The sequence below is a fragment of the Corvus hawaiiensis genome, chromosome 12, assembly GCF_020740725.1.
Source record: "Corvus hawaiiensis isolate bCorHaw1 chromosome 12, bCorHaw1.pri.cur, whole genome shotgun sequence".
NCBI lineage: Eukaryota > Metazoa > Chordata > Aves > Passeriformes > Corvidae > Corvus > Corvus hawaiiensis.
Genome location: NC_063224.1, coordinates 7,792,495 through 7,816,490, shown reverse-complemented (window position 1 = coordinate 7,816,490; position 23,996 = coordinate 7,792,495). Strand labels below are relative to the sequence as shown.

General features: G+C 50.1%; 2 protein-coding genes across 2 annotated transcripts; both read left to right on the top strand.

The window, feature by feature from the left end:
• The first annotated feature begins 66 nt into the window (after positions 1–66).
• On the top strand, positions 67–12,667 carry LOC125332298 (purine nucleoside phosphorylase). The gene is made up of 6 exons (XM_048317046.1): positions 67–252; positions 3,552–3,721; positions 4,016–4,119; positions 5,362–5,537; positions 8,566–8,756; positions 9,692–12,667. The coding sequence occupies exons 1-6, from the start codon at positions 230–232 to the stop codon at positions 9,907–9,909; spliced, it is 882 nt and encodes a 293-aa protein (XP_048173003.1). The 5' UTR covers positions 67–229; the 3' UTR covers positions 9,910–12,667.
• A 3,823-nt stretch (positions 12,668–16,490) lies between these two features.
• On the top strand, positions 16,491–22,761 carry CALB2 (calbindin 2). Its single transcript, XM_048316982.1, has 11 exons — positions 16,491–16,637; positions 19,682–19,758; positions 19,947–20,036; positions 20,136–20,216; positions 21,047–21,103; positions 21,209–21,286; positions 21,392–21,447; positions 21,652–21,691; positions 21,773–21,826; positions 22,053–22,124; positions 22,361–22,761. The coding sequence occupies exons 1-11, from the start codon at positions 16,547–16,549 to the stop codon at positions 22,475–22,477; spliced, it is 813 nt and encodes a 270-aa protein (XP_048172939.1). The 5' UTR covers positions 16,491–16,546; the 3' UTR covers positions 22,478–22,761.
• Positions 22,762–23,996: the final 1,235 nt, after the last annotated feature.

Sequence of the window (23,996 nt, the reverse complement as noted above, 5' to 3'; positions counted from 1 at the left end):
GTGGGGTGAGGCCAGAAAAGCAGATGTCCTGACCATGCCCCTCCTACCCGGGGATTAGAGATGCTCAGGGGACAGCAGAGAGAAGCTGGGACACACCTCCCTGATTCACTGCCAGAGACAGCAGCAGCTTCTGCAGGTTCAGTAGGCCTCTGCTCCTTGGTCAAATAAAACCCTGCAGCTCCATTTCTAGCAACCATCCCCTATTTTTAGTTAACCAGAGAGGAGGAGGATGGCCTATGCCGAGGAAGACAGGTAAGGTGCTGTGAAATAGGGGATGCACAGTCATCCAAGCTGGATGGGGCTAACAAAATTACATTGCGTTTCCTCACCTTGTTTTCCTCTTCTTTCTACTGGGCACTCAATAAATGTCAGACAAAGGCTGCTCAGAAGTAAACATCTTATTATTGGAGAGGAATCTGGCCATCTGCCTGTGCAGGTGCTGGTATTATGAAATATGACAGCGAGTAGGTGACCTTGGGAGAGGTTACGGGCCAGAAGAGGCAAATGTCTCCTGTAGAGAGGCATAGACTGCGAATACGTATGGCCGTGTGCCCCCAAACATAATGCTTTAGCTGTTTATTAGGATGTGTCTGCTTTTTAACATGGATTTGCTTTCAGCCAACCTAGAAGCACAATAAGGGTGTTTTTTTTCATGCCATAAAAGATCTGTCACAGGTGACAGTCCTGTGTTTTGCAACAGATGCGTTTCTCCAGTGGATGACAGCAATCACAATAAAAGGGATTGTGTTTTCAGCTGATCCTGTGATTTAATCCAAAGTGATGATACCGAGCACTATTGTTAGGTGTGCATTGTTAGAGCAGCTAGAGGGGCCTTTGTGCTACATATATTAATTCCAGCTGTCAAAAAGCTTGCACAGGCCTTGTGCTTATGCAGTTCCAGGCCGAACACTCTGTTTGGTGACCCACAGGTCAAACTCCCCCTTTGCTCCTGCTGAGCAGGTATCTCCCTTGCATTCAGAAATTATCAGTGCTTGCCAGTCCCTTTGATGTCAGCCGGAAGGTTTCTGAAAGCTAAATATCTCTGCAGGAAGATTAATTTTGGCATCGCTGTGCTCTCAGCACTGGGGACAGCTCTCATGTGCCCAAAGCCTTTGGGACAGACAGGGCTCTGCCAGGTCCCTCTGCCCTTGCTGGAGCTTCTTTCAGGCAAGGAAACATATGCAGCACCAGAGATTTACTTCTTTGGTTAAGAGGTATTTTAATATCTTCTGTTTAAAAGGAAAAAAATTCACTGTAACGTGGCACAGCTCAGTCAGTCCTGATGTCTTCAGCAGACATTGAATGGGATCCATCCCACATTCCTAAAATTTGTGAGGATATAGGAATAATATGCATTCTTTAATGTTATTTTGCAAGGGTTTATGCACCTTTTAAAAAAAATACTGAAACCAGGAGTATTATGGTCACGAGGAAGAGCAGATCCTGGTGACCTTGTTCTTTTCTTATGCCTTCCATAGGTATGTCAAAAGCTTGGGTATTACATATAAATTCTCTTGGTTCTGTTTAATTTCTAAACAAGGATTACAGTTATTCAACAGAGAAATTGGGGGGAATTGTTCACTGATGTATGTAAAGCACTTTTAAAGCTTTTGTCTGGGAACAAGTGATAACGTAGTCAAGTGTAGTCTTTATTAATGTCACTTTCACATCTCCTGCTTATTTCAGGAGCTCATGATACACTTAGAAAATTCAGTATGTGATGGTAAATAAACTCTCTCATTTCCAAACTTTTCCTTTGAAAAGTACTTCAGCTAAGTATGACTCTTTATTTTAATCTGTGTGTGGAAGTTATTTCTTCCCATTGGATTGCAGGTTTATGACATTTTTGGGTATTTTTGATGTCACAGTTTGTAACTAGGACCATAACTTTGATGTATCATACACTGGATAGGACTTACAGTAGTATGTAGACAGCTAAGAGATGAAAAGCTCACAGAAAACACCTGTGCAGTAACTACCGACCCTGTCAGTATAAAGAAAGAAAAAGCATAGAATTGAGAACCTTTGTTTCAATATCTGGTGCTTTAGTTGGAGGAACCAGTTGTACACAGACAGTCCTCTTAGGCCTGAGACCTCCTGGAGTGAGGAGCTCCACTGTGAAAGCTTTTCTCTCTGTCCTCTAAGGCTGCAGAGAGCAGCATCACAGCATTACTAAGGTTTACACCTCTCAAAACAAGAGACTTGATAAAAAACAACCAAAAGAAACATTCCCAGACAGACAGTGACTGCTTATCACCATCTCCAGTCAATTTTACATCACCTGCAGCCTCACAGTATCTGATTTTCTCACCTCTCAATAATCAGGTCAACTTTTCATATAGAGAACCCCGCTGCCCCTGCCTGTGTTCAGGTTAACTCCAGGACCCAGTCCCCTACCATGTACAACCATTAATTCTACTCATCAATGGTAACGATTGAGTTGCTACCAAGAACTGCTGTTAGTACCCCTGCTTTTGAGGACAGTTTCAATCAACCTTGATATTGACTTTCAGAAATTATCTGCATTGTCCTATTGGAAACAGGATTATAGGATTATTTTGCTATTGATTGTGTTTCAAAACTGTGATTAAGGCATCTGAATACTGGGCTAAGAGGTTAAAAGTTGAACTCTTCTCCCTTCCCATGAGGCAGATACACAACAGGCACTGTAATGCCAACTTCTATCCCACCTTCAGGCAATGGGGCTCCCTGCTGGATAAGACTTTTTTTTAAACAAGGTATTTGCCAAGTCCCCCTCTTGAATCAGGCAGCATAAGCTCCAGAGCCCAGATTCCTGGTTTTCACTTGTTTTGATGGAGTCTGATGTCTTGGCCTCTTGGCTAGGTCTAGACTGCAGGTGTGATCCCATGCCCACTCTGTGGGAGAGAAGAGGCTGAGTAAGATCTCCATGTTTATCCTTCTGTATTGAAGGAACAAGGTATCGAGGAGGGTGTTTGACATGTGGTACCAGCCTAGAAGGAAGCAGTGGGAGCTGATGGCACTCAACACTTACAGAGATTGGCCTCTCCATCTCTGTAGATGATGCTTGACCCATGTCTCAGAAGTTTACCTACTGCAGATGACAGTGTCTACTCCTTCACCAGCACAGCATTCCAGCCATGTTGTTCAGGTGCCTTCAGAGCTCCGTGCGCTTGGATTTCCCCGTCACAGGCTGGGCATCCCCGGGCACACTCATATCGGTTGCAATTTCTCAGTCTAACTCTGCTTTTGCCTTTCCTCAGCAACTCAGGAGAGACCAGACCCCATCAGAAGCAGGAGTGATTATGCCTTGTGACATTTCTGTGATCTAGGTATCATTAGCCATTCTTCATCTACAGAATGAAACCGGCCAAGGGGATTCAAATTATTTCCCTGTAGTCAGGGGTAAAATACATGAGATTAAAAGCGATACATCTTCAATAATAGCAGTGACGCTTCTATTATTATAGTCTTAATGAAATTTCTTTTTCTCTGCACGTTTTCAGGACTTTTATGCTTTGAAGCTTGTTCTTTGAATGGGCTGATAGTCTCACTGACTTGTTCTCCTGCAGAAATAGCTACGAGGTGTATAAGGAAACAGCAGATTGGTTGCGTGCCCGTACTGCCCAGCGGCCCAGGATCGCCATTATCTGCGGGTCTGGGCTGGGAGGTCTGGCTGATGTGCTGGATAACAAGACAGCCTTCCTGTATGAGGACATCCCTCACTTCCCACAGAGCACAGGTGAGCACAACCCAGGGCATCAGCGCCCCACCCACCGGCAGCCTGCAGCAGAGCCTTACGCAGGGATCACTCAAGTCAACTCAAGTCTGTAATCCAGTCCCTCACTGGTGAAATGTGTGTTCACAGTAAAAAACCATAAACACAGCACAGAAATATGTATTTATTTATTTGATTTCCAGCTCCTGCTTTTGAAGTGCTTGGCCCTGCTGTAAAGCAAAATCATCCACTAACAGATCCCTCTAAAGTCAAAGTCCTTGAGACCTGTTACTAAAGTGACACTCTATTAATTTCCAGTGGCAGGGCATGTTGGCAGATTGGTGTTTGGGGAGCTGAACGGACAGCCCTGCGTGTGCATGCAGGGACGTTTCCACTCTTATGAAGGCCACTCCTTCAGCACGGTGAGTTCTCCTTAGGGAAAACATTCATGTAGGGGAGATGTGTTGTAAAAGCTGCAGAAGTGACTGCTTGCCTTGCTATCTAGCTGCAGGATGTTAGCTTTTGCAATGAACTTACATTGCTCTTGAAATGAGTCTTAGATTTCAGATTTGTCCCCAAAAAATAAAACTGGGAGTTCAAACTGAGAGGTGGTTGGCTTCTGTTGGATGAAGGTGATGCTCTACAGCCACACAAACTGGCTGACCCTGCTACACTTGCAGGGGGAGATAGTTTATCATATAAGGCAGATTAATTTACATGCTTAAATTAGTCAGTTTAATCATTATTTAAATCTGCAACCAGAAAACTTTGATAAGAATAATCTATTTTAATCTTCTTTTGCATTTGTATAGTTTACAGCTTTTTTTTTTTCCCCTAGAAAAAGCTCCCAGGCTACTGCAAGCTGCTATAACCTCCCAGCTAACATACTGGAATGTGTGGATATTTGCATTTATGTTACCTACCATGCACATATGTACATTTCTGTTAGGAAACACCAGTAATATTTATTTATTGGCTCTTTTTTTATTTGCATAGCTTTGAGATTTTCCTTTTTTGCATTAAGGTTGTTTGCATTTGGATATAAACTAACTTTTGGCACCACTCAACTTCTTGTAGAAAAACAACTATCTTAAAATCACTCGATACAAAACTAGCTTTATCAAGATGTGTTTATCTATTAAAATTAACTCATTTCTTGAAGAAGTGGTGTCTATAGTTAGGAATTTTTTTGTTCATGATAGCATTTGATTGATAGCAGGTATCATCCAAATTCCTTCGTGACTCCTCAAAATCAAACTTAAATTTTTTTTCCAGCTCCCAATTGTTCCTTGACTTTGGATTACTCTCCAAGTCCATGTGCATAAGTAGTTACTTCAATCAGCACAGTGGTTTGATCTCTGCAAGACCTTGGCAGTGAGCAAAAACTATCTGCATGTTCTTTCTGTACCACCTTTATTTGACCTCAGTGGAACTGTAGGAAGTGTGGGCTTGGATTTTAATGGTATTCATTGCAAGATTATGTTTTAATTTGTTTAAAAAGCGCTAACATTCTATTTAAATTAGAGAAATGTTTAAAATTGAAGAAGGCTGTTTTGTCTCCATATATAAGACTTCTCTTTGCATCCACAAATTGTGATATTAGAAATGTAGTAGCAGTAGCTGTCTACTGATTGTGATACTCATGGCACATATGGTTCTTGCAGGTCACATTTCCCATCAGGGTCTTCTTTCTCCTGGGGGTGGAGATCTTGATTGTCACAAATGCTGCTGGAGGACTGAATCCCCACTTTCAAGTGGGGGACATCATGTTCATAAGAGATCACATCAGCTTGTTTGGCTTGGGAGGGCAGAATCCCCTGCGCGGACCCAACGATGAGAGGTAAGAAAGCACCAACTCCAATGTTACCAATTAATCCTTTCTTCCTCCAGCCATGGGCTGGGACTGCCAGTTGTGCCTACTGACAAATATTTACTGAGGTAGAGTTTGGCTCCAGGTATCCACAAGGGAAGAGTTACAGCAGTAGCTGTGTGTGCTGTGCCACCTGCCCTGCCTTCCCTTGGCTGTTGCTTACTCTTACAAGCCTGCAAGGAGTTTACACACAAATCCCCAGAAGGTTTTGTTTTGTACAAGTAGGCTTCTGATCCTTCTCCTGACAAGACCAGCTGTACCATCTGCTAAAGACGCCCACTGCTCCTCCTCTTGTCAGTCCCTCTCTCTGCTGGTTCCTCTTAATTGAGCAATCAGTGAACTGTGCTGTCTCCAGCCTGGGTTTATCAACAGCCATTTCTGGTGTGATGGAATGGGTACAGCAGAGGCCAGGCAGTAAGTGGAGGGCAGAGCAAAGATGAAACCTCTAAATTTCCTGATGACCACTGTTGTATCCAGGTAATGAAACTGGGGTGCCCTTGTATTCCCTGAAGGCATTGCTCTGATGAGAGGTGATTGTCGTGGCAGCTTCTTCAGAGGCCTTGAGATCTACAAGAGTGACCTGCTGCTGGCTGAGCTGGGAAGTCAGGTTTTCTGTCCTGGCTGTGTAGCAGAATCTTTACCTTATGGACAGTGCAGAGAGGGGCTTCTAACATATCCTCACCCTTGAACTGCAGTTGCCACCAGATTTGGATTTGCTTTGAGCAGGATGCTGGACTAGAGGACCTCGAGGTCCCTTCCAAAATGAATTTATGATCCTAAAATCCTTCCAAGACACCATCAGACTGTAAGGTGGAAGGCAACCAGCATGGGCAAGGTCATAGCACTGAGAAGGGAAATGCCAGATGAACCAGTGTTCACAAAAAAAAGCCCTTTGGCTCTCAAATGGGGCTAAAAAGAGTGTTAGGACACATCCAGTGGAGATGCAGACTGAGCAAAGGGAAGCACATCAAATGTAAGGAAAGTCAGCATGGAAGCAGTAAAGATCCAGAGCTGTCACAAGCCTTATGCCAGGAAAGAAAGGGGCTGGATTGTCATAAGGAGAAAACAGTAGTAGGAATTGTTTCCTAAACAAGCTGGCAGGAAAGAAACCAGGTGAAAGCCAGATGTGTGAAGCCAGAGGACAGGCAAGGGAGGTGGGGAAGGAAGTGGTAGTTGCTGAGTGAAGAGTGAGTTCAGATAATAGAGTTAAATCTGTTGGTGATTTGGTACCTTCATCTTGAAAAATGGACATGTTTGCAGGGCAGGCATCTGGATTGTCCTCGGATCTCTCAGCGAAAGCTCTGCTGAGAGCAAGGTGGCCTGCCTGGTTTTCAGTTAGTTAGTTCCTTCCTGATGTAACAGCAGACCTGGCTCTTGCTTCTGAAGGAATCTGAAAGGTGGTGGCAGCTGCCACAGGAGAAATAATCGCTGTGCTGCGATTCCATGGCAAGAGGACAGTACCCATTTGAAGTGGAATATCTTTACATTTTTGTAGGTATTGCCGTGGGTTGGAGGAAAGAGTGGTGAAAAGCAGAGAAGCCACATGGAGTGTTTAAAGCTCTCTGGACTTGTATAATTGCTCTGGAGCAGGAGGAGAAACTCCAATCAAACAACTGCATCTGGACAACGTTCAAAGGCAGCATAGCTGCCTCATTGCCTCCCAAAAGCAGCTTCTTGGTGAAGACTGCAGTGCTCTGGCAGGTGACTTATGTACTGCTGACCAAGGCATCAAAATGGGCAAAAGGTCTTTATGAATCAAGTTTCAAAGTATTGCAGCGATTTAGCTGAGCAAACTCGTAAAATCCTGTCCAGCTGAGCTACCAGGAAGGATTTATCTAAGCACAACAGAGCAAAACTAGAGGCAATGAAGTGATGTGGAAATAATATTTTTTTAATAAATTAGAGATTGGGCTTCTGCATTGCTGGCCATTCTTCAGAAAAGGGAAGCAATTTTCATGGTGATGAATACTGATTACCTTAGGCCAGAAGGGAAAGTTTGTTTTTATTTATATAATATTTAGTGTTTATAAAAACAAAATAAGCCACCTACTGCCCTAAGCATTCAGCAGGAAGAACATGTAAACAAGCAGAAGCTTTAATAGCATAAATGAGGGACCTAGTCCACTCCTACTGAACCACATAGGTGAACATGGCTGGGAGTTTATTTTCCAGGTTTTCTCAGCAGCAGCATAACAACTCTTGCCATCTACCTCTGCTCTCCTTGAGTCAAGAGTAGGCTTTACTCCATCAGGAGCAGGACTGAGCTGCTATTTTGAGAGCTAGAGCAAGAGACCCAGTCTTGAAGCAGAAGATGAAAACTACCTAAAATACAGCCCTGGAGCTCCAAGATGTTAAGTAGCTGCCTGCTGTGATGGGCCTTAAATGTAGGGACTGATGCTCCATCAGGCCCTGCTCAAACCCCTGCCCAGGGACAGTCTGTGGGACTCTGCCTCAGGGAGCCCAAAGAGCAGCAACTGTCTGGTGGGGAATGTTTAGAAGTCATCACAGGCAGTTACTGGGGAGAGAGAGAACTGGCCATCAGCACTCCCTAGGGACAGGAGCCCTTGAAAGAGCATTCCAGAAGGGTATCTGCAGTAGGGAAGCAGTGCAAGGCCTTCCAACACCCATAACCTCTGTGTGCTGACAGTCTTGGTGATTAGATCTAGCAGGAATGTCATGCTCAGGGAGAGGTAGGTGCCCCTCTCCTGGAAACATTCAAGGTCAGGGGGGACAGGACTCTGAGCAACCTGATCTAGCTGAAGATGTCCCTGCTCATTGCATGGGTTTTGATGAGATGGCCTTTGAAGATCCCTTCCAACACAATTTATTCTATGATTGATGACAGAATTATCTGATGATAAGGGCAGAATGAGAGAGATTGCATCCATGGCAGGTCTGCCCTTAACATTTCCCTTTTCTCCAAAGAATGAGCATCCTTGGACTCTGAAGGAGGGAGCAGTAGCAGTATCACATGGCCGTGTCCTTTACTGCCTTTCAGGTTTGGAGTGAGGTTTCCCTGCATGTCAGATGCTTATGAACAAGATCTGCTTGGCCTGGCAATGGAGAGTGCACAGGAGCTGGGGTTCCTGAGCTTCACCAGGGAAGGAGTGTACTGCCTGCTGGCTGGGCCCTGCTACGAGACCATCGCCGAGTGCCGCCTGCTGCAGGCGCTGGGAGCTGATGCTGTGGGTGAGCTGCCAGGCTGGGCTGCCAGGGTTCTTTGGGCACATGGATTGAACAGCTAATTCTGCTCAAGGCTGACTTGCTTCAGTCTTTGACTCTCTAAGTCTCCTGAGGCTGGAGAAATGAGCTTTGTGTATTTCTGCTTCATTCTGCAGTGGCTTAGTGCAGCTCCTGGGATGGATCTGCACAAAGTCCCTGTGCTTACAGCTGCGCAGGACAAAGATCCCAGCACAACTTTGTGTTTATTTCCCAAACACAAAGTCTCTCATGCTTAGATGGCTCCACATCAGCAGGACTGAGTGGGGCTCAATAAAAATGAAGTCTTTGTCTAGTATTTTTCTTCTAATTCTGACACTGTAAAGATTTGCACTGTGCTATCTCTCTACAAACCAGCCCTCCTTATGAGTCTTATTTAGGCATGGTAATCATGGATACCTTCCCAACTGTGTACAAGAAAAGTAAGTGCCATGATCCATATTATTCCTCCAGTATGATTCCTCCCGTGAACCCTGGCTCATGGAAGTCTGTTCATTAATACCTGCAGTTTCACTGTGTGTGAGGAAAGGAGCTCAGCTCCCCCCAAAGCCATTTTTATTTGCAATAGCTCTTTTAGCCAAGGAAGAGAAGAGCCAAATGACACAGCACATCAGTACTTCCTTAGCAAGTCTGCAAGCAGTCTGACACATCTTGAGGAGGGAGCTGTGGCACAATGATCAAATGCAGGAGGTTTATTGTGCTGAGCAGAGTTGTAAATGTAGTGCTGCAGCTATTTGAGCCTTGTACATATCACAGCCTTTAACTATTACAGAGTTCAGACACAGAGCTGAGGGGAATGAGACAAGGGCATGTGCTTGGAGGTAGGATCATGGTTTGCAGCCCTAGAGAGATCTTGTTTTGGTGTAAATCCTGACTCATTCTGGTCTTTTCCTCTGTTACTGTAGGCATGAGCACTGTCCCAGAGGTAATTGTAGCCAGACATTGCGGCCTCCGAGTCCTTGGGATCTCCCTCATCACCAACAAAGTGGTGATGAGCTACAACAGCCAAGAGAAAGCCAGCCACGAGGAAGTGCTGCACATCTCAGTGGTCCAGGCTGAAGCCCTGCAGAAACTGGTCACACACCTCCTGGGGAAGCTGGGGGAAAGCACAAACTCTCCATGACCTCCAGCCATTTATCCTTCATATCATAAAGTGTGTGAACACTACCAAGTGTTGGGGAGAGCTGTTGGTGGGACTGTCCACTTCTCTCCCAATTTTAAATAGACCTTTTGATCTTTGTGCTTTGTCTGATCTGGTGCAGAGGTTTGCTTTGAATTTTGCCAGAATGATCCCCTTGTTAGTAACCAGTGACCAAAACAGCTGACTGGCACTTAAACACTGGCACATTCCCAAACCCCAGTGTCAGCAGAGGCCCTGGGTACTGTGACCTCCAGCTGTCTCTCTTGGGCCACCATCCTGCTCCAAGTCTCTGCTCCCCCATTGCACATGAGCCAGGTCAAGAGTTGGTCGTGGGGCTTGGTGCCTGCTGGGCCTGCTTTGTGGGGCCTGGTCTGAAGCCAGTGGAAGCCCACAAAAAGACTGAGTTTCGGATACATTAAATGGACCAGGCTAAAGATGAGATCTGCCTGGAACAAGCAATGGTGCAGAGCAGGTGAATTGCAATTGGCTCTACAGCTTGGAAAACCACTGCATTCCCCTGGCGTTGTGTGACCTTCCGCTCCCAGGTCTCCCAGAAAGCCCTCTCTTTGCTCATCCTTGGCTCCTCATGACCAGCTGCAAAGCTCAGTAGCTGTTTGCTACAATGCAGCACATCCCCAGCACCTCTCACACCTTTCTGTTCTGTTTCATTGCCCAATTTAGCAGAGCATGAAAATTCAGCTCAGTACAAGGCATGACTTATCTGTGCACCATGTAAACGTTGCCAAGCTGGAAACAGAATCCAGGTCCATCTCTGCTTAGTTTTGATCAGTTTCTGGATATCTTGGAGATCAGTGGCTTCAGCACTGCAGACTGATTTCCTGTTGGTACCCAAAGACAGAGAGATCAGTTTGATCCCATGTTTCACATGATCTTTGCTGCTGCCCCTGCAGCAGATGTTGGAGCACCAATGGTTTGTGGATTTTAGCAATGTGAAATTACAGTGGAAATATTTTGAATCAGGTATTATATTTTTATGGGACTTTCTTGGTCCTCTTACATAAAGAAATTGAGCAGTGAGTAAAGGACAAACAGGAGAGGTTCTCCCTTACGAGTGTGCTGATGGTCTGTCAAGGAAGGGGGAACAGTCACCAGAATGGCGCATTATTCATTGTTCCTCAAAGGTCAAGCTGAGCTGTGGATGCAGCTGGATGTGAAACAGTGACTGTAATTATTAGATAACCTTTTTCCCTTCATTTATCTTGTAGTTCTCTATAAAGCCCATCACTGTCACAGCTAAATGTTTTTAGTTGACTCAGTGGTCTGAACTGAAGACACCCAGCTGGTCATGGAGAGGTCCCAACCTGCCTTCCTAAATTTAGCTGACCAGTTGTTTACCATTGATGCTTGCCCTCCGTCACAGCCTTCAGCCTTCCATGACATTTCTTCCATTTTTTTCCAGATGGGTATTTGCTTGAAGCCTTTCATGCTGCAATTATCCATGGTGCAGATGTTGCCACCAGGAGGAAGAGTTGTGCTGTGAATGTTTTCCATTAAAGGATAGCACTTCAGGTGTAGGGGAAATCTTGGGGTGGCCCCCTTGTCTCCTCCTGGGCAGTGTTACCTCTGGTCAGCCCTGAGAAATATCTGCCCAGCCTGGTCTGGAGGACTTGTGGAGAGGAATGATTCATTGCTAGTGCTTTTGTGGGAGAGTCACTTGTTCAGCAGCTCCTGGCACTTGGAGGAGCCGCCAGAGACAGCAGCTCTTCCCATTTGGTGGGTCTAACTGTCAGGAGAGTCTCTGGAACCATCTCTGGTGGTAATCTGCAAAGGGAAAGAGGCGCCAGCTCCATCTTCCACAATGCTTTACAGATCAAGCAGGAGTGAAGTGCTTGTTAAGAGGGGCAGCACAAGCAGGGAAATATGAAAAGTGGCAGATGTGCAGAGCAAGAAGGAACCACTTCTACCTGCTCCCTTTTCAGACTTGTCCCAGTATGGGCTTGTTACAGGCCAGGGAGAGAGCAGATAATTTCCCCTGCCTAGAAAATGGTGCTTCACATTCATCTAATTAATACTTGGTAAATACAAAGTCTCTCAAGTGGGAGTGGAAGGCAGCTGTGCAGCTCGCTGTAGCTAGCAGCAGCCAGAGTAGCTAAGGCTGGGATTTCAGCAGACTCCATTAATTAATCAGAGTCAGGCTGGGCTCGGATGTGAAGGAAAGCATCCAAAAAACCTGCTGGTACTTCTCAGGCAGGGTTTGAGATGATGAGGAGCTTGGCAGCAGCACCTGCTTTCGGCAGGCCAGGTCTGCTCCTCTCTCCAGCTGCACCAGAGGCAGATACCATGCTCTTGTGTCTGAATACAGCTGAAATGCCACTTAAAATTGAATCTGAAAATCACTGTGCAGCTAAATCTTCAGCAAATTACATCTGTCTAAAAAAAAATTCTAGATTGCATCTGAACCCTTAAACAGTTTGGGGTTCTTCTTTCAGCTGCCCAGAGTCGGCTTGGATGGCCCAAACTCTGCATGAACATCCCGATTTTTGTCCCTGTCAATGATAAGAGGAAGCTGCCCTGGGCACTTTGGAAAGGATCTTATTCATTTGCAGACGAGAGGGGAAATACAAAAATTAACAGAGTGAGCTCGTATGGCTTTGGAGATACTTTTAATGCATTTTGAGGTTTTTTTACTGCTGGCTAATTTTAAAAGTCTGAAATACAGTGATGTAAGATGTGTGGGGAAGGAACCGTGAGGGAATAAAACCTGCTGTGATCCTGAAAACTGTGTTTTTGTTTGCTTGTGCCAATGCCATTGGTTAGAAAGGAAGGAGGTGCTTAACTGCTCTCCCTACATCCAAGCCGCAGGCTGGAGGAAGCAGGGAAGCCCCACAGCACCACATTTCTGGGGGATTAGAACTCAAAGCTGAGGATAAGCAGGACCAACATTTGCCCAGCACTTGGCACAGGTATTTCTTACTGATCCCACTAGGCTGACAAACTCACGGAAAAAATACCAAGTACCAAAGTACCTCGACTCACCTGAGCAGGTGGAAGGTGCGGTGAGCTGTGGTGGTGCCAGTGCAGCAAGTCATCTGTGCTGGAGGCAGGACACGGTTTCCTTGATGCTCTGCCTTTTGTTTAGTGCTTTATGTGATTTCTGGCAATATCCATGGCTGAAATGACAACCTCAGCTTTCATCATTCCTGTACTCTGTGCCACTTACCTGCTTCTGACGTCCAGGGCATTGTGGTCATAGGGATAAGCTGAAAGATGCATGGAAAGCTAAAACACCTGGCAAGTGGGAAAAGAGCCCCAAATTAAATTGTGATCATGGTTTTCTCAGTGCTGTGGTTGGTAGTGAGCCCAGGTGCTGCCTGGTTAGGGAAAGCCACCAGAAAGGGCTGTCCCATGTGGCTGTACCCATGGCAAAGGGACACATGGAACACCTGTGCAGGGCAGAGCTGGCACAGCTCCTCCTTTACTTGCTCACAGTCATGGACTCTGAGCCAGTCTGCCCCATCCTCTGTGCCAGCTTTTTCCTTTTCCTTGCTGATCAGTCCAGAGAAAACTCTCCAGATCACAGGGTCCTTCTGTTTCCAGTCCCCTAGAGAAGACAGAGGTGTTACATTGATGCCTTCATGTGGGATTCACATAAAAGTGTGAGGCCAAGAGGAGAAACCTCTGCCACAGCCCTTGGCAGGACCATATCAGGAGTGTTTAAGTAGAGATCTCTGCTGTTATCTGAGAAACAACCCTGTGACCCAAAAAAATCTGATGGTGTGATTCATCCTGTTTCCTTTGCAAGCCTCAGTTTCCCACTTTTTTTTTACATGAGGTTTGCCTTTTGCATTCTTTCCTATATAAAAGTAAATCAGAAAGCTTTTAAAAACCTGTGCTATCTGTCTCACCAGCGAGCATGTGCCTTGCCTTCAAGTTGTCAAAATTCCCTTAGATGTTTCTCTTTATTGAAAACCTGCAGTTGAAATAAGGGAATTCTGCTATAGTGGTGTGTTGTTTGGGTTTTTTCCAAAAGCTTTAGGTCTTCACTGCAAGGATTTCATTTGCAGGAAAGAACTCAGCTCTCCCCTGCTGTGCTGAATGTGCAGAGCAGGGGGGAGCAATGTGGGTCACAGCAGTGGGCTGATCTCAGTGTGTTGCTGAATTAAGTCCTGGCTCTGTAAGCAGCATGATGGTCTGTTATTTCCAAAATCTGATGGCATGTTCAGAGTGAATAATAGACTGTCCTGACTTGGACCCACAAGGAACTTCAACTCCTGGCCCTGCAGAGGACATCCCCAGAATCCCATCATGTGCCTGAGAGTGTTGTTCAAATGCTTCCTAAACTCTGTCAGGGTTGGTGCTGTGACTACTTCTCTGGGGAGCCTGTTCCAGTGCCCAACCACCCTCTGGGTGAAGAACGTTTTCCTGACACCCAGCCTAGGTGGTGGGGCAGGGGTGGAGGCTGGAGGGAACCATCCAGCTCTTTCTCCCACAGAAGGGACATCCCTGGTTCCTGGACATGCACATGCGAGATGGCTTCAAACAGCAGCACAACCACCACTTGCTTTCCTTTCCTGAAGCTTCACAGTCCTCTCTAAAAGTCTTTCTCAATCTTAGCAAATCCCTTCCTGCAGCAACGAGCCCCTCTTGCCCTGCCAGCTGCTTCAGAGAGGCAGCTTGGGGAAGCATTTCCCCAGAGAAGGGAGGGAGCGCACCTGGAGCCCAAATATTGCTCCCAGGCCCCAACTGGGAGCAACCTTGGCTCTTTGTAGCAGAGAGATGGGTGTCATGGTGCAGCATGAATGTGATGGACTGGTGACCCAGAGCCATCCCTGTGCTGGGCTGGAGCTGGGCTCCCTGTGGAGCAGACAATGGACCAGTGTTGGTCCCTGTACCCATTCTCTCCCCTCCCTGGGCACAACTGGGGACACATCCCTAAACCTAGCCCTGCAGAAGCAGTGAATGTCCCCTCTCAGCCCCCAGGAAAAAGCTGCTCTGGAGGGAGTGGGACAGTAAAGCAATGGGCTCTGCTGGGGAAAACTGTGCTGCAATAATGGAAAAAATAAGCTTTTTGGGACTAATTTCTGTGCCAAACCACAGGAAATGTGAATGGAATACACAGGACACCCTTCAGTGTCCCACATGTGCCTGAAGGCTGCGTTGTGCAGCAGGGAGGAGGAGGAGAAGGCCATTGCACTGCTCAGTGTCCCAGTGTGGCTCTCCTCATGGGATGCTGGCACAGCATCTCTTCCCTTGCCTGAGGTCCTGTGTCCTGCCCTGCCTCAGCTTCCCACAGCGTTAGAGCCAGGCGTGGCTCCATCTCCACTGCACTGAGCTCCTCCAGGCCCCTGCCATTCAGAGGGAGCACCTCACCCCCCCCGTTCTTCCAGCCAAAAGACAAAAATAAGAGGCACCAGCACCTGGCAGGATGAGCAGTGCCCCGGATAACTCCCAGCAGCTGCCTGCTGCCGACTGGGTCCCTGCTCTGAGCACATCTGAACTTCCCTGATGCCTTCTCATCTTTAATTAAGCACTTCCATGGCTCAGCCTTCTTGCTGGATCTGATTTTTTTTTTTTTTCTCTGTAGCCATGGCAACGCTTCCCCTGGGCAGGCTGCGCTGGAGCCAGTGACAAACCCCATGTGTGGCTATTTTGTTTGGGCCTGGAAACTTCCCTGCCATTTGGGAAAACTTGGGAAAAGAAAATCCCGCAATGAGCTGGTGAACGGGAAGGGGAGCCAGGGTGAGAAATGTTTTTTGGGCTGAGCGTCCCTTCCGTCCCCCAAGGAGCCCTGCTCCAGCAGGGATGGCAGAGCCTTATCTGAGGATTCCTTTATTTTTCTTCCAAAAGATGGCTGCAGTGTCCAAGTTTTGTGTCCTTGCTCCAGCCATGGGTGCGAGTGACCCCTGTTGTGGCCATTGCATGGCCCCTTAGTGGTGGTGACACAGGGACTGCCATCACCCTGCTCTTCCTGCCAGGACCAGCAAATCATGAGCCGAGAAGCTGCCGTGAGGCAGGGGGTCAGTGACACAGATGTGGTGACATGGGGCATGGGCATAGTGACTGGGGTAGGGCTCGGTGGCACAGGAGGGGATGCAGGGACGTGGGGAAGGAATGGAGTGACAGGCAGGAGGAGGCAGCAGGGCGGAGTGACAGGGCAGGGCTAGGTGTCAGGAAAGGGGTAGGTGACATTAAGCAGGGTGGGTGATGTGGGACAGGGATAAGTGGCACAGGGCAGGGGTAGGTGACACGGGGCAGGGGTAGGTGACAGAGTAGGGGTAGGTGACAGAGTAGGGGTAGGTGACAAAGTACGGACAAGTGTCAGGGCACGGGCTGCCGACCCCAGTGCCCAGTGTTGCTCCCACTGCGTCCCAGTATCCTGGTGTCCCTGTATCCCGATGTCCTGGTATCCCGGTGTCCTGCTGTCCTGGTATGCCGATGTCCCAGTGTCCTACTATCTCGGTGTCCTGGTGTCCGGGTATCCCGCTGTCCCAGTATCTCGGTGTCCCGCTGTCCCGCTGCCCCCCGTGCCCGGCCGGTGTCCCGGGGCGGCGGCGCCCTCTGGCGGCGGCGGGCGGCGCGGCGGCGGCGGGTATAAAAGGCGGCTGCAGGCGGCGGCGGGATCGGGAGCGGCGGGATCGGAAGCGGGATCGGGAGCGGGATGGCCGGCCCGCAGCAGGCCCCGCACCTCCACCTGGCCGAGCTCACCGCCTCCCAGTTCCTCGACATCTGGCGGCACTTCGATGCGGACGGTCAGTCCCGGGGCGCGCGGGACACTTCGCTCCTCAAAAAACCGGCGGGGAGGGCACCGGGCTGAGCATCCCTGGGGGCGCGGGGCTGAATGGGGGGGTGGTGAAGAGTCCCTGGACATCCCGGAGGAGAGGATAGAGCCTCCACCGCCGCAGCATGGGGGTAACGGAGAGCCCCCGGGATGCAGAGACTCCAGGATGGAGAGTCTCCGGGGTGATGGAGAGTCTCCGGGGTGATGGAGAGTCTCCGGGGCGCAGCCCCATCGATTGAAGCTCCGGGATCGGGGAGGCGATCGGTTCCCCAGGACCTCCCCGTCGGGAAAGGACGGGGAGCCCCAGAACTGGACCCCACGGGGAGTCCTCAGCCCATGGGACGCCGAGACCGGGATATCCCGAGTCTCCTTGGCACATCCCCCGGGTGCCTTGAGAGTTCGGGGCTGGTGTCACCTCTGGGTGCTGCTCTGGGTGTCTTGCCCTTCCCGGGGTGCCCAGTGTCCATCCTCGGTCCCCTCCATCCCCCCGCCTCGGCAGTGCCCCATACCTGGAGGGAGGGGGGCAGCGCGGCCACCAGCTTGGCCCCAGGGTCACCCCCTTGCCAGGGGTGACAGAGTCGGTGTCCCACACCCGGAACAGGCTGAGGAACGGTCCCTCCATGCCTGGAGTGCTCGGTCCCTCCCTGCCTGCTCCCCAGCTCACAAAACCTCTCCCCGGGGATGCTGTGGCAAAAACCGCGTCCACTCCTTCCCACGGAGCCACATCTGGGCAGGACATCCCTGTTCCTACCACTGTCAGCCCCAAAACGGGGGGAAATGCAAAAAGCAGCATCATTTTGTGGGAAAACAGTTTCTTTTAGCGCTGCGGTGCCATGAAGGAGGCTCAGCCTGCTGGGAACAGCAGCCCAGGGGAAAGCTCCTGCCCTTCACTGGGTCTCCTGTTCTTGCAGGGAGATTTGGGGACCAAAACCCTCCTAGGAACTGCGTCATGCAGCCTCCCCAGCTGCGCTGCTGGAACTGGAGCTCCACTTGCTCCCGGCTGCACTTTTGGGGTTCCCCCTGCAGCCCCACAGCACCAGGGACACGGACATGGGTCCCTGTCACTGCTGGAGCTGGCACTGGAGCAGCCACCAAGGGGTTGGGAAGGTGGCACTCCAGTGGGAGTGGGCAGCTCCTGATGTGGGTGTCCAGCTGCCTCCCTGCAGCGCATCCCACTGTGCCCTTGGATGTGCTCTGTCATCTCTAAAACAGCATCAGGCATGGATCCAGCTTGGCCCACAGCCCCCTGGCAGGGCAAGGCTGTGGAGCTGCGGCACGGCAGGTGCCCAGGAGAGGAAGGACTCAGGCATCGAGGAAGAGGGTGGCCTTGACAAGGACAATGCTTGGCTGCACCAAGCAGGAGCTCCAACAGCCCTGGCTGCTACCCTGTGCCAATGGAGGGACCTGGGGTTCATGTCTCTGTGCATGGGACTACTTCACCCAAACTCATCCCTGCATTTAAACCCCTTCAATGTGGCTTCCATGCCTTGAGCCACTTCCCCTCAAGGCTTGTCATGCCCCAGAGATGTCCCCTTGGATGTCTTTGATGTCCTCACTTTACCAGCCACAGCTGCCCCAAGGCTCCAAGGTGGAGCTGCATGGATTGGCTGTGGCTCTCCGGAGGGGATTTTCCATGACACTCTACATCCTGCCGCTCTGCAGACATGGATCAGACCTGTCCAAGCTGCTGCTTGGAGGAAGCCAAGCTACCGGCCACAGCTTTTCTTGGCCTTATTCTTATTTCCCAGCTCAAAACTCTTGTTGATTTTTTTTTCCCTAACTGAATTCAAAGGCGCTTGGGGTTCTCCTTCACCCACAAAAGCAGAGCTTCTGGGAAGAGCAGTGGGAAGCCAAGTACCTCAGTGGCTCACACCAGCACCCCAACATCACCCAAGCCCCTCATCCCCTCCTGGGAAGGATGCTGCTCATCCATTGGGATGTGGTCACCAAAGAGGAAGGTACCCTGGGACTTCCCCAGTGCTTCAAGCTGAGATGTGGATGGGTTATTCCCAGCTGCTGTGTTGCAGTGGGGAGAAGATGCTGCTGGGGAGCTGCAGGTGATGCCGAAGGCAGCGCAGAGCAGGGAGCTGTGGTCCAAGCCTCTGGAGGCTGAAATGCAGAGCAGTCCTGGGGGAAATGTTCACAAGGAAGAGCCCTGGCTATCCCTCAGCCAGGCACTTCAAGGGAAAGGGCAACATCCCTCTGCTGTGTCCAGATGTTGTTGGAAGGGAGGATTTCTGGCAGGGAGGTGACACCTTGCCTGGCAGCACCATGGAGCCAGTGTCTTCACTGCTGTCCCCAGCCATGATATGACCCTGCTGCTTCCAGGCACAGCAGCCACCCCCCAAAATCACCAGCACTGTGGGAGCCATGTGTGGCTGAGCCCTGGCTGAGCCATCTGGCCATCGAGCATGCCACAGGCAGGGCGGGGCTGTGGATACCCCGGGTTCCAGAGGAACCACATCTCAGCATAGATACCGGCAGTGAGAGGTGCAGGTACACAGGACAGGGATCTTTTGGAGCTCCTGCCCACGCTGGAGACTTGCAGTGGGGCGACCCCTTCCTGGGGCTGATCTTGCACCCAGGATGGGGGGATGCTGTTCCAGGTGCTTTATCTCTACTCCCCATTTGCCCTTGTGGCCCCCACAGGGGGTTGAGAGGAGACAATCCTGGTTGGGAGATGCTTGGACAGAATGGGGAGGTTTATTTAAACTACCTGACTGAAGCATCAGATACAGAAAATGCAGCAAAGACCAAGGAACAAAGTCCCCTGTGCCCTACAAATGAGTGCAAGTGACAAGTCCAAAGTTGTGTATCACCTGGGTAAATATGGGCATTACTGGTATGTGCAGCACTCGGCATCAACATTGGCTGGTGTTTCTTTGCTGCCACAGTTGCCTTGGAGCCATCTCCTGATGCAGAGGGAACAAGCACCGTGTCCCCTGGGAGCATCTATCCCTCTCCTCCTGTGCGCTGACACTGTGGAAGTCTTAATGCGGTTTTTTCCTCCCCCAGGAAATGGCTACATTGAAGGCAAAGAGCTGGAAAATTTCTTCCAGGAGCTGGAAAGTGCAAGGAAGGGGGCAGGCGTGGTAAGAACATCTTCTGGTTTTGCTCCCTCCTTCCCCTGTCCCCTCATGCCCAAAGATTCACACTTATGTCAGCCTCATCTCCTTTGCACACTGATGAGTGGGACTGGGGATCCTCTGGGAGGAAAGCGGGAGAACACCAGTGCAGGGAATGGGGAAAATGCTCCCATCCCCTCTCTCCTTGCTGGCAGGACTCAAAGAAGGACAATTTGGGTGACAAGATGAAGGAGTTCATGCACAAATATGACAAAAATGCGGACGGCAAAATCGAGATGGCGGAGGTGAGCAGTGCTGGACCTGACAAACCCCGGGTTGTTCATGTCCCACCCCCATGCTCATGTTTCCCCTCCACCATTCCACCATGCCTGTGTTCCCCACAGCTGGCCCAGATCCTGCCCACAGAGGAGAATTTTCTGCTGTGTTTCCGCCAGCATGTGGGCTCCAGTTCAGAGTTCATGGAGGTGAGTGGGGCCGGCTGTGCTGGGGGATCCCCGGGGAACTAAGTCCAGCTCCACCATGGGAAAACTACTGGGAGCTTGAACTGCCCAAACCTCCCCTAGTCTCCCCAAAACTCTTGGCATTAACTCAGCATTGGGAGGCAGTGCGGGTTTAGGGAAGAGAGGGAGTGTGGTGAGTTTTCCCAGTTCTCAGCACTCTTGGATACTTCTCAGGGCAGCCAGGTGCCTCATCCCAGCCTCCAGGCGAGGTGAGATGAAAGGATTTGGGACTTTTTTGTAAATTTCCCCTCATGGTAGCTCCTAAATGCCCAAGGGATGTGCCGAAGCCAACACTGCTCTGGGTGACCCCACAACCTTGCTGTGCCCTTGCATGGGGTGAACCCACACAGGTGGGAGAGAAATTGCAGATGGGGAAATAAAACATAGCTGGGGGTGGAAGGGAATGTGCAGCATCCTGGAGAGGAAGGAGCTTGTACTTGGAAACTGAACCCTGGGTGGAGGGGAAAGCTGAAAGAAGAGCACCTGTGACAGGGAGGGGGGCGGGGTAAGCAGGCACTATTGTTTAATTGGGGGATGCAATTAAATATTATTAAGTATTAAAGCCTGATCTTGCATACTGACATGAGGATAAAGGCTCTTGAACTCATGGTGTGGGGCTGAACAAAAGCATCCAGCCCCAAGGGAGAGCAGGCGGCACCAGAGGGAGTGTGAGGTGGCCCCATCTACTTTAGGGTGGTGGGGGACGCTCTCAGCAGGGGTTTATGGGGACACACACGTGTGGGGGGAGTGGGGGGCACGAGCCCCCGCAAAGGCTCACGGCAGTCCCTCCACAGGCTTGGCGCAGGTACGACACGGATCGCAGCGGCTACATCGAAGCCAATGAGCTCAAGGTAGGCTGTGGGCAGGGGGTGGGCTGGGCTGGGTCCCCCGCCAGTGGGACATCCCCGCTGAGACAGCCGGGGATGGGGACAGCCAGCAAAACCCTCTCCTCCCAGGGCTTCTTGTCGGACCTGCTGAAGAAGGCGAACCGGCCCTACGACGAGCCCAAGCTGCAGGAGTACACACAGACCATCGTAAGTGGGACCGGGGGTACTGTGTCCCCAGCAGGTCTCACCAGGTGGGTGGCATGCAGGGGAGGAGGAGTGATGGGTGACAGAGTACTGTTTGTGTCCCAACAGCTGCGGATGTTTGACATGAACGGTGATGGGAAGCTGGGCCTCTCCGAGATGTCCCGGTAAGGTCACGGCTGCAAGAAGGAAGAGCTGGGGAGGGAAAGACACCTGAAATGCTCGTATTTAGGAAGAGTCAGCTCCAGCTTCCAGGGAAAACTCTTTTCCTCTTTAATTTACTCATGTTTCTGAGCAAAACATCACTGTGATTTAAGAAAGTGTCTTTTTCTGGCTGCTTCCCGCTCTTCCCTGCCCTTCTTGTTTTTCAGACTTTTGCCCGTGCAAGAAAACTTTCTTCTGAAGTTCCAGGTAACATAATACTACTACTGCTAATAATAATAACAACTCCAACCCCTCCCTCATGCCCTGGTGTCCCTTGCCACTTTGCAGGGAATGAAGCTGTCCTCAGACGAGTTCAATGCCATCTTCGCCTTCTATGACAAGGTAGGGAGCCAGCTCATGGGAAACTGCCCCAAATAAATGTAGCTTGGCAAAAAATAACCCCAAATCGTATGGTTTTGGTTGAGGCAATTCCTCGCTGTGGTTTGGGGTGGGAGAACTGGGTTTACCTCTGGCTGTGCTGGCTGAGGGTCTGGGGGTGCCCATGTCCAAGGGGGAATTGTGGGGCTTGTGTCCTTCCTGCTGTTGATGTCCCTCCCACACTATCCAGGACGGAAATGGCTTCATTGATGAGAATGAGCTGGATGCACTTTTGAAAGACCTGTATGAGAAGAATAAGAAAGTAAGTGAGGGCAGATCTTGGGTGCCACCCCCAGAGCCTCCCAGTTCCTTCTCCACTCTCCCAGCAGCATCTTCCCATGTCCGTGCTCCATGGGGACCCGGAGATGCTGGTCCGGGTGCTGACCCTGCATTCTCATGGGAAGCTGCACTGGAGCTGGGGGGAACGTAATCTCAGCCTAGGGGTGCTCCCCAGGGAGAAAGGGGATGCCCACTCCCACTGCCTCCCATGCCTTGCAGGAGATGAATATCCAGCAGCTCACCAACTACAGGAAGAGCATCATGAACCTCTCTGACGGGGGCAAACTCTACCGCAAGGAACTGGAGATGGTGCTCTGCAATGAGCCCCCCATGTAGGACCGACCCCTCATACACACAGCCCACGCTCCTCCTCCCCGAAAACAAGCACAAGGGGGGAGCCCCCATCACTGCAGAGCTCCCCCAACAGCTCTTGGGTTTGCTGTAGGTTGCTAAATTCCCATTTTGGGGGGGGAACTCTTTTTTTTTTTACCCATCTGCCTGTTTTGTTTAATTATATTATTTTTTTTCTTTGTGGGGGTGTTGTTTTCATTCCTTTGGTCTCTTCTGGAGTTTTTATCATTTACCAAAGAACGGTTTACTAATAAATTCAAGTACTGCTAGACTGGAGCTCCTATTTCTCCATCCCATGGTGGGCTGTGGGGTGACAGGGAGAAGGGAGACATCCTCACACTCTGATCCCACTGAGGATGAGGCTGCTGGATAGGGAAGAGAGATGGAGCATTTGGGAAAGCCCCTGTGGGATGAGGGTCATTGGAAAATCGCTGGGGAGCAGAGTGCAGGCAGGCTGGGTGGGGACACTGTACCTCCCAGTCACCCCTCCCAGACCCTGCCAAAGCCTCCCAAGGGTTGTTTCCTCCACTCCCAGTTTTGCAAACCAGTCCCAGGTGATGATGCTGGTGGAATCCCAGTGCAACCTTTCCCACCCCTGTACTATCCAGTGCAGCCCAGCTGAGGCCTGTATGGCCCAGTATGGTGCAGTGCAGTCCCATCTGGACATGTACAGCCCAGCACAACCCTGTACAGCCCATTATATCCCAGTAAAACCCCACACAGCCCAGTATGGCCCAGTGCAGTCCTATATGGCCCAGTACGGCCCCACACAGTCCAGTATGGCCCGTTACAGCCCTGTACATCCCTGTGTCTCAGTACAGCCTGGAATGGCACAGGGCAGCCAAGTACAGCCCAAAACAGTCCTACAGAGCCCTGTATAGCTCCATATGGCCAAGTACAGCTCAGTATGGCTCAGTACAGGCCTGTGTGGTGGCTCAATACAGTTCAGTATGGCCCAGTACCATGCTGTACAGATCTGTGTTGTGCTGTAAATCCTATATGGCTAAGTACAGCCCAGTACAGACCTTTACAGTTCCACATGGCCCTGTACATCCCAGAATGGTACAGGGCAGCCAAGTACAGCCCCATACAGCCTAGTATGGCTCAGTACAATCCTGCACAGCTCCATATGGCCAAGTACAGCCCTGTACATCACTGTAGAGTCCTGTAGAGTGTTACAGTCCTGTATAGCTCCCTGTAGCCCAAGACTGCCCTGTATAGACCTGTATGGCTCCATATGATGCAGTGCAGTCCTGTACAGCTCAAGTGCAGCGCTGTACAGACTAGTATGGTGCAGTACTACCCAGTACAGCCAAGTACGGCCTGATACAAGATGGTCCAGCACAGCCTAGTATGGCCTACCATGTCCTAGTTGAGTCCTCCATATCCCAGTACAGCCTACTACAGCCCAGTATAGTGTAGGACAGCCCAGTACAGCCAGTATGGCCTGGTACAAGATGGCCCACTACAGCCTAATACAGCCCACCACATCCCAGTGGAGTCC

Coding starts and splice junctions, on each gene's coding strand:
- LOC125332298 (XM_048317046.1), top strand. CDS start 230: ATGGCCTATGCCGAGGAAGACAG. Junction 3,722..4,015: donor TCACTTCCCACAGAGCACAG/GTGAGCACAACC, acceptor ATTAATTTCCAG/TGGCAGGGCATGTTGGCAGA. Junction 5,538..8,565: donor CGCGGACCCAACGATGAGAG/GTAAGAAAGCAC, acceptor ACTGCCTTTCAG/GTTTGGAGTGAGGTTTCCCT.
- CALB2 (XM_048316982.1), top strand. CDS start 16,547: ATGGCCGGCCCGCAGCAGGCCCCGCACCTCCACCTGGCCGAGCTCACC. Junction 20,037..20,135: donor GCAAAATCGAGATGGCGGAG/GTGAGCAGTGCT, acceptor TGTTCCCCACAG/CTGGCCCAGATCCTGCCCAC. Junction 21,287..21,391: donor AGGAGTACACACAGACCATC/GTAAGTGGGACC, acceptor GTGTCCCAACAG/CTGCGGATGTTTGACATGAA.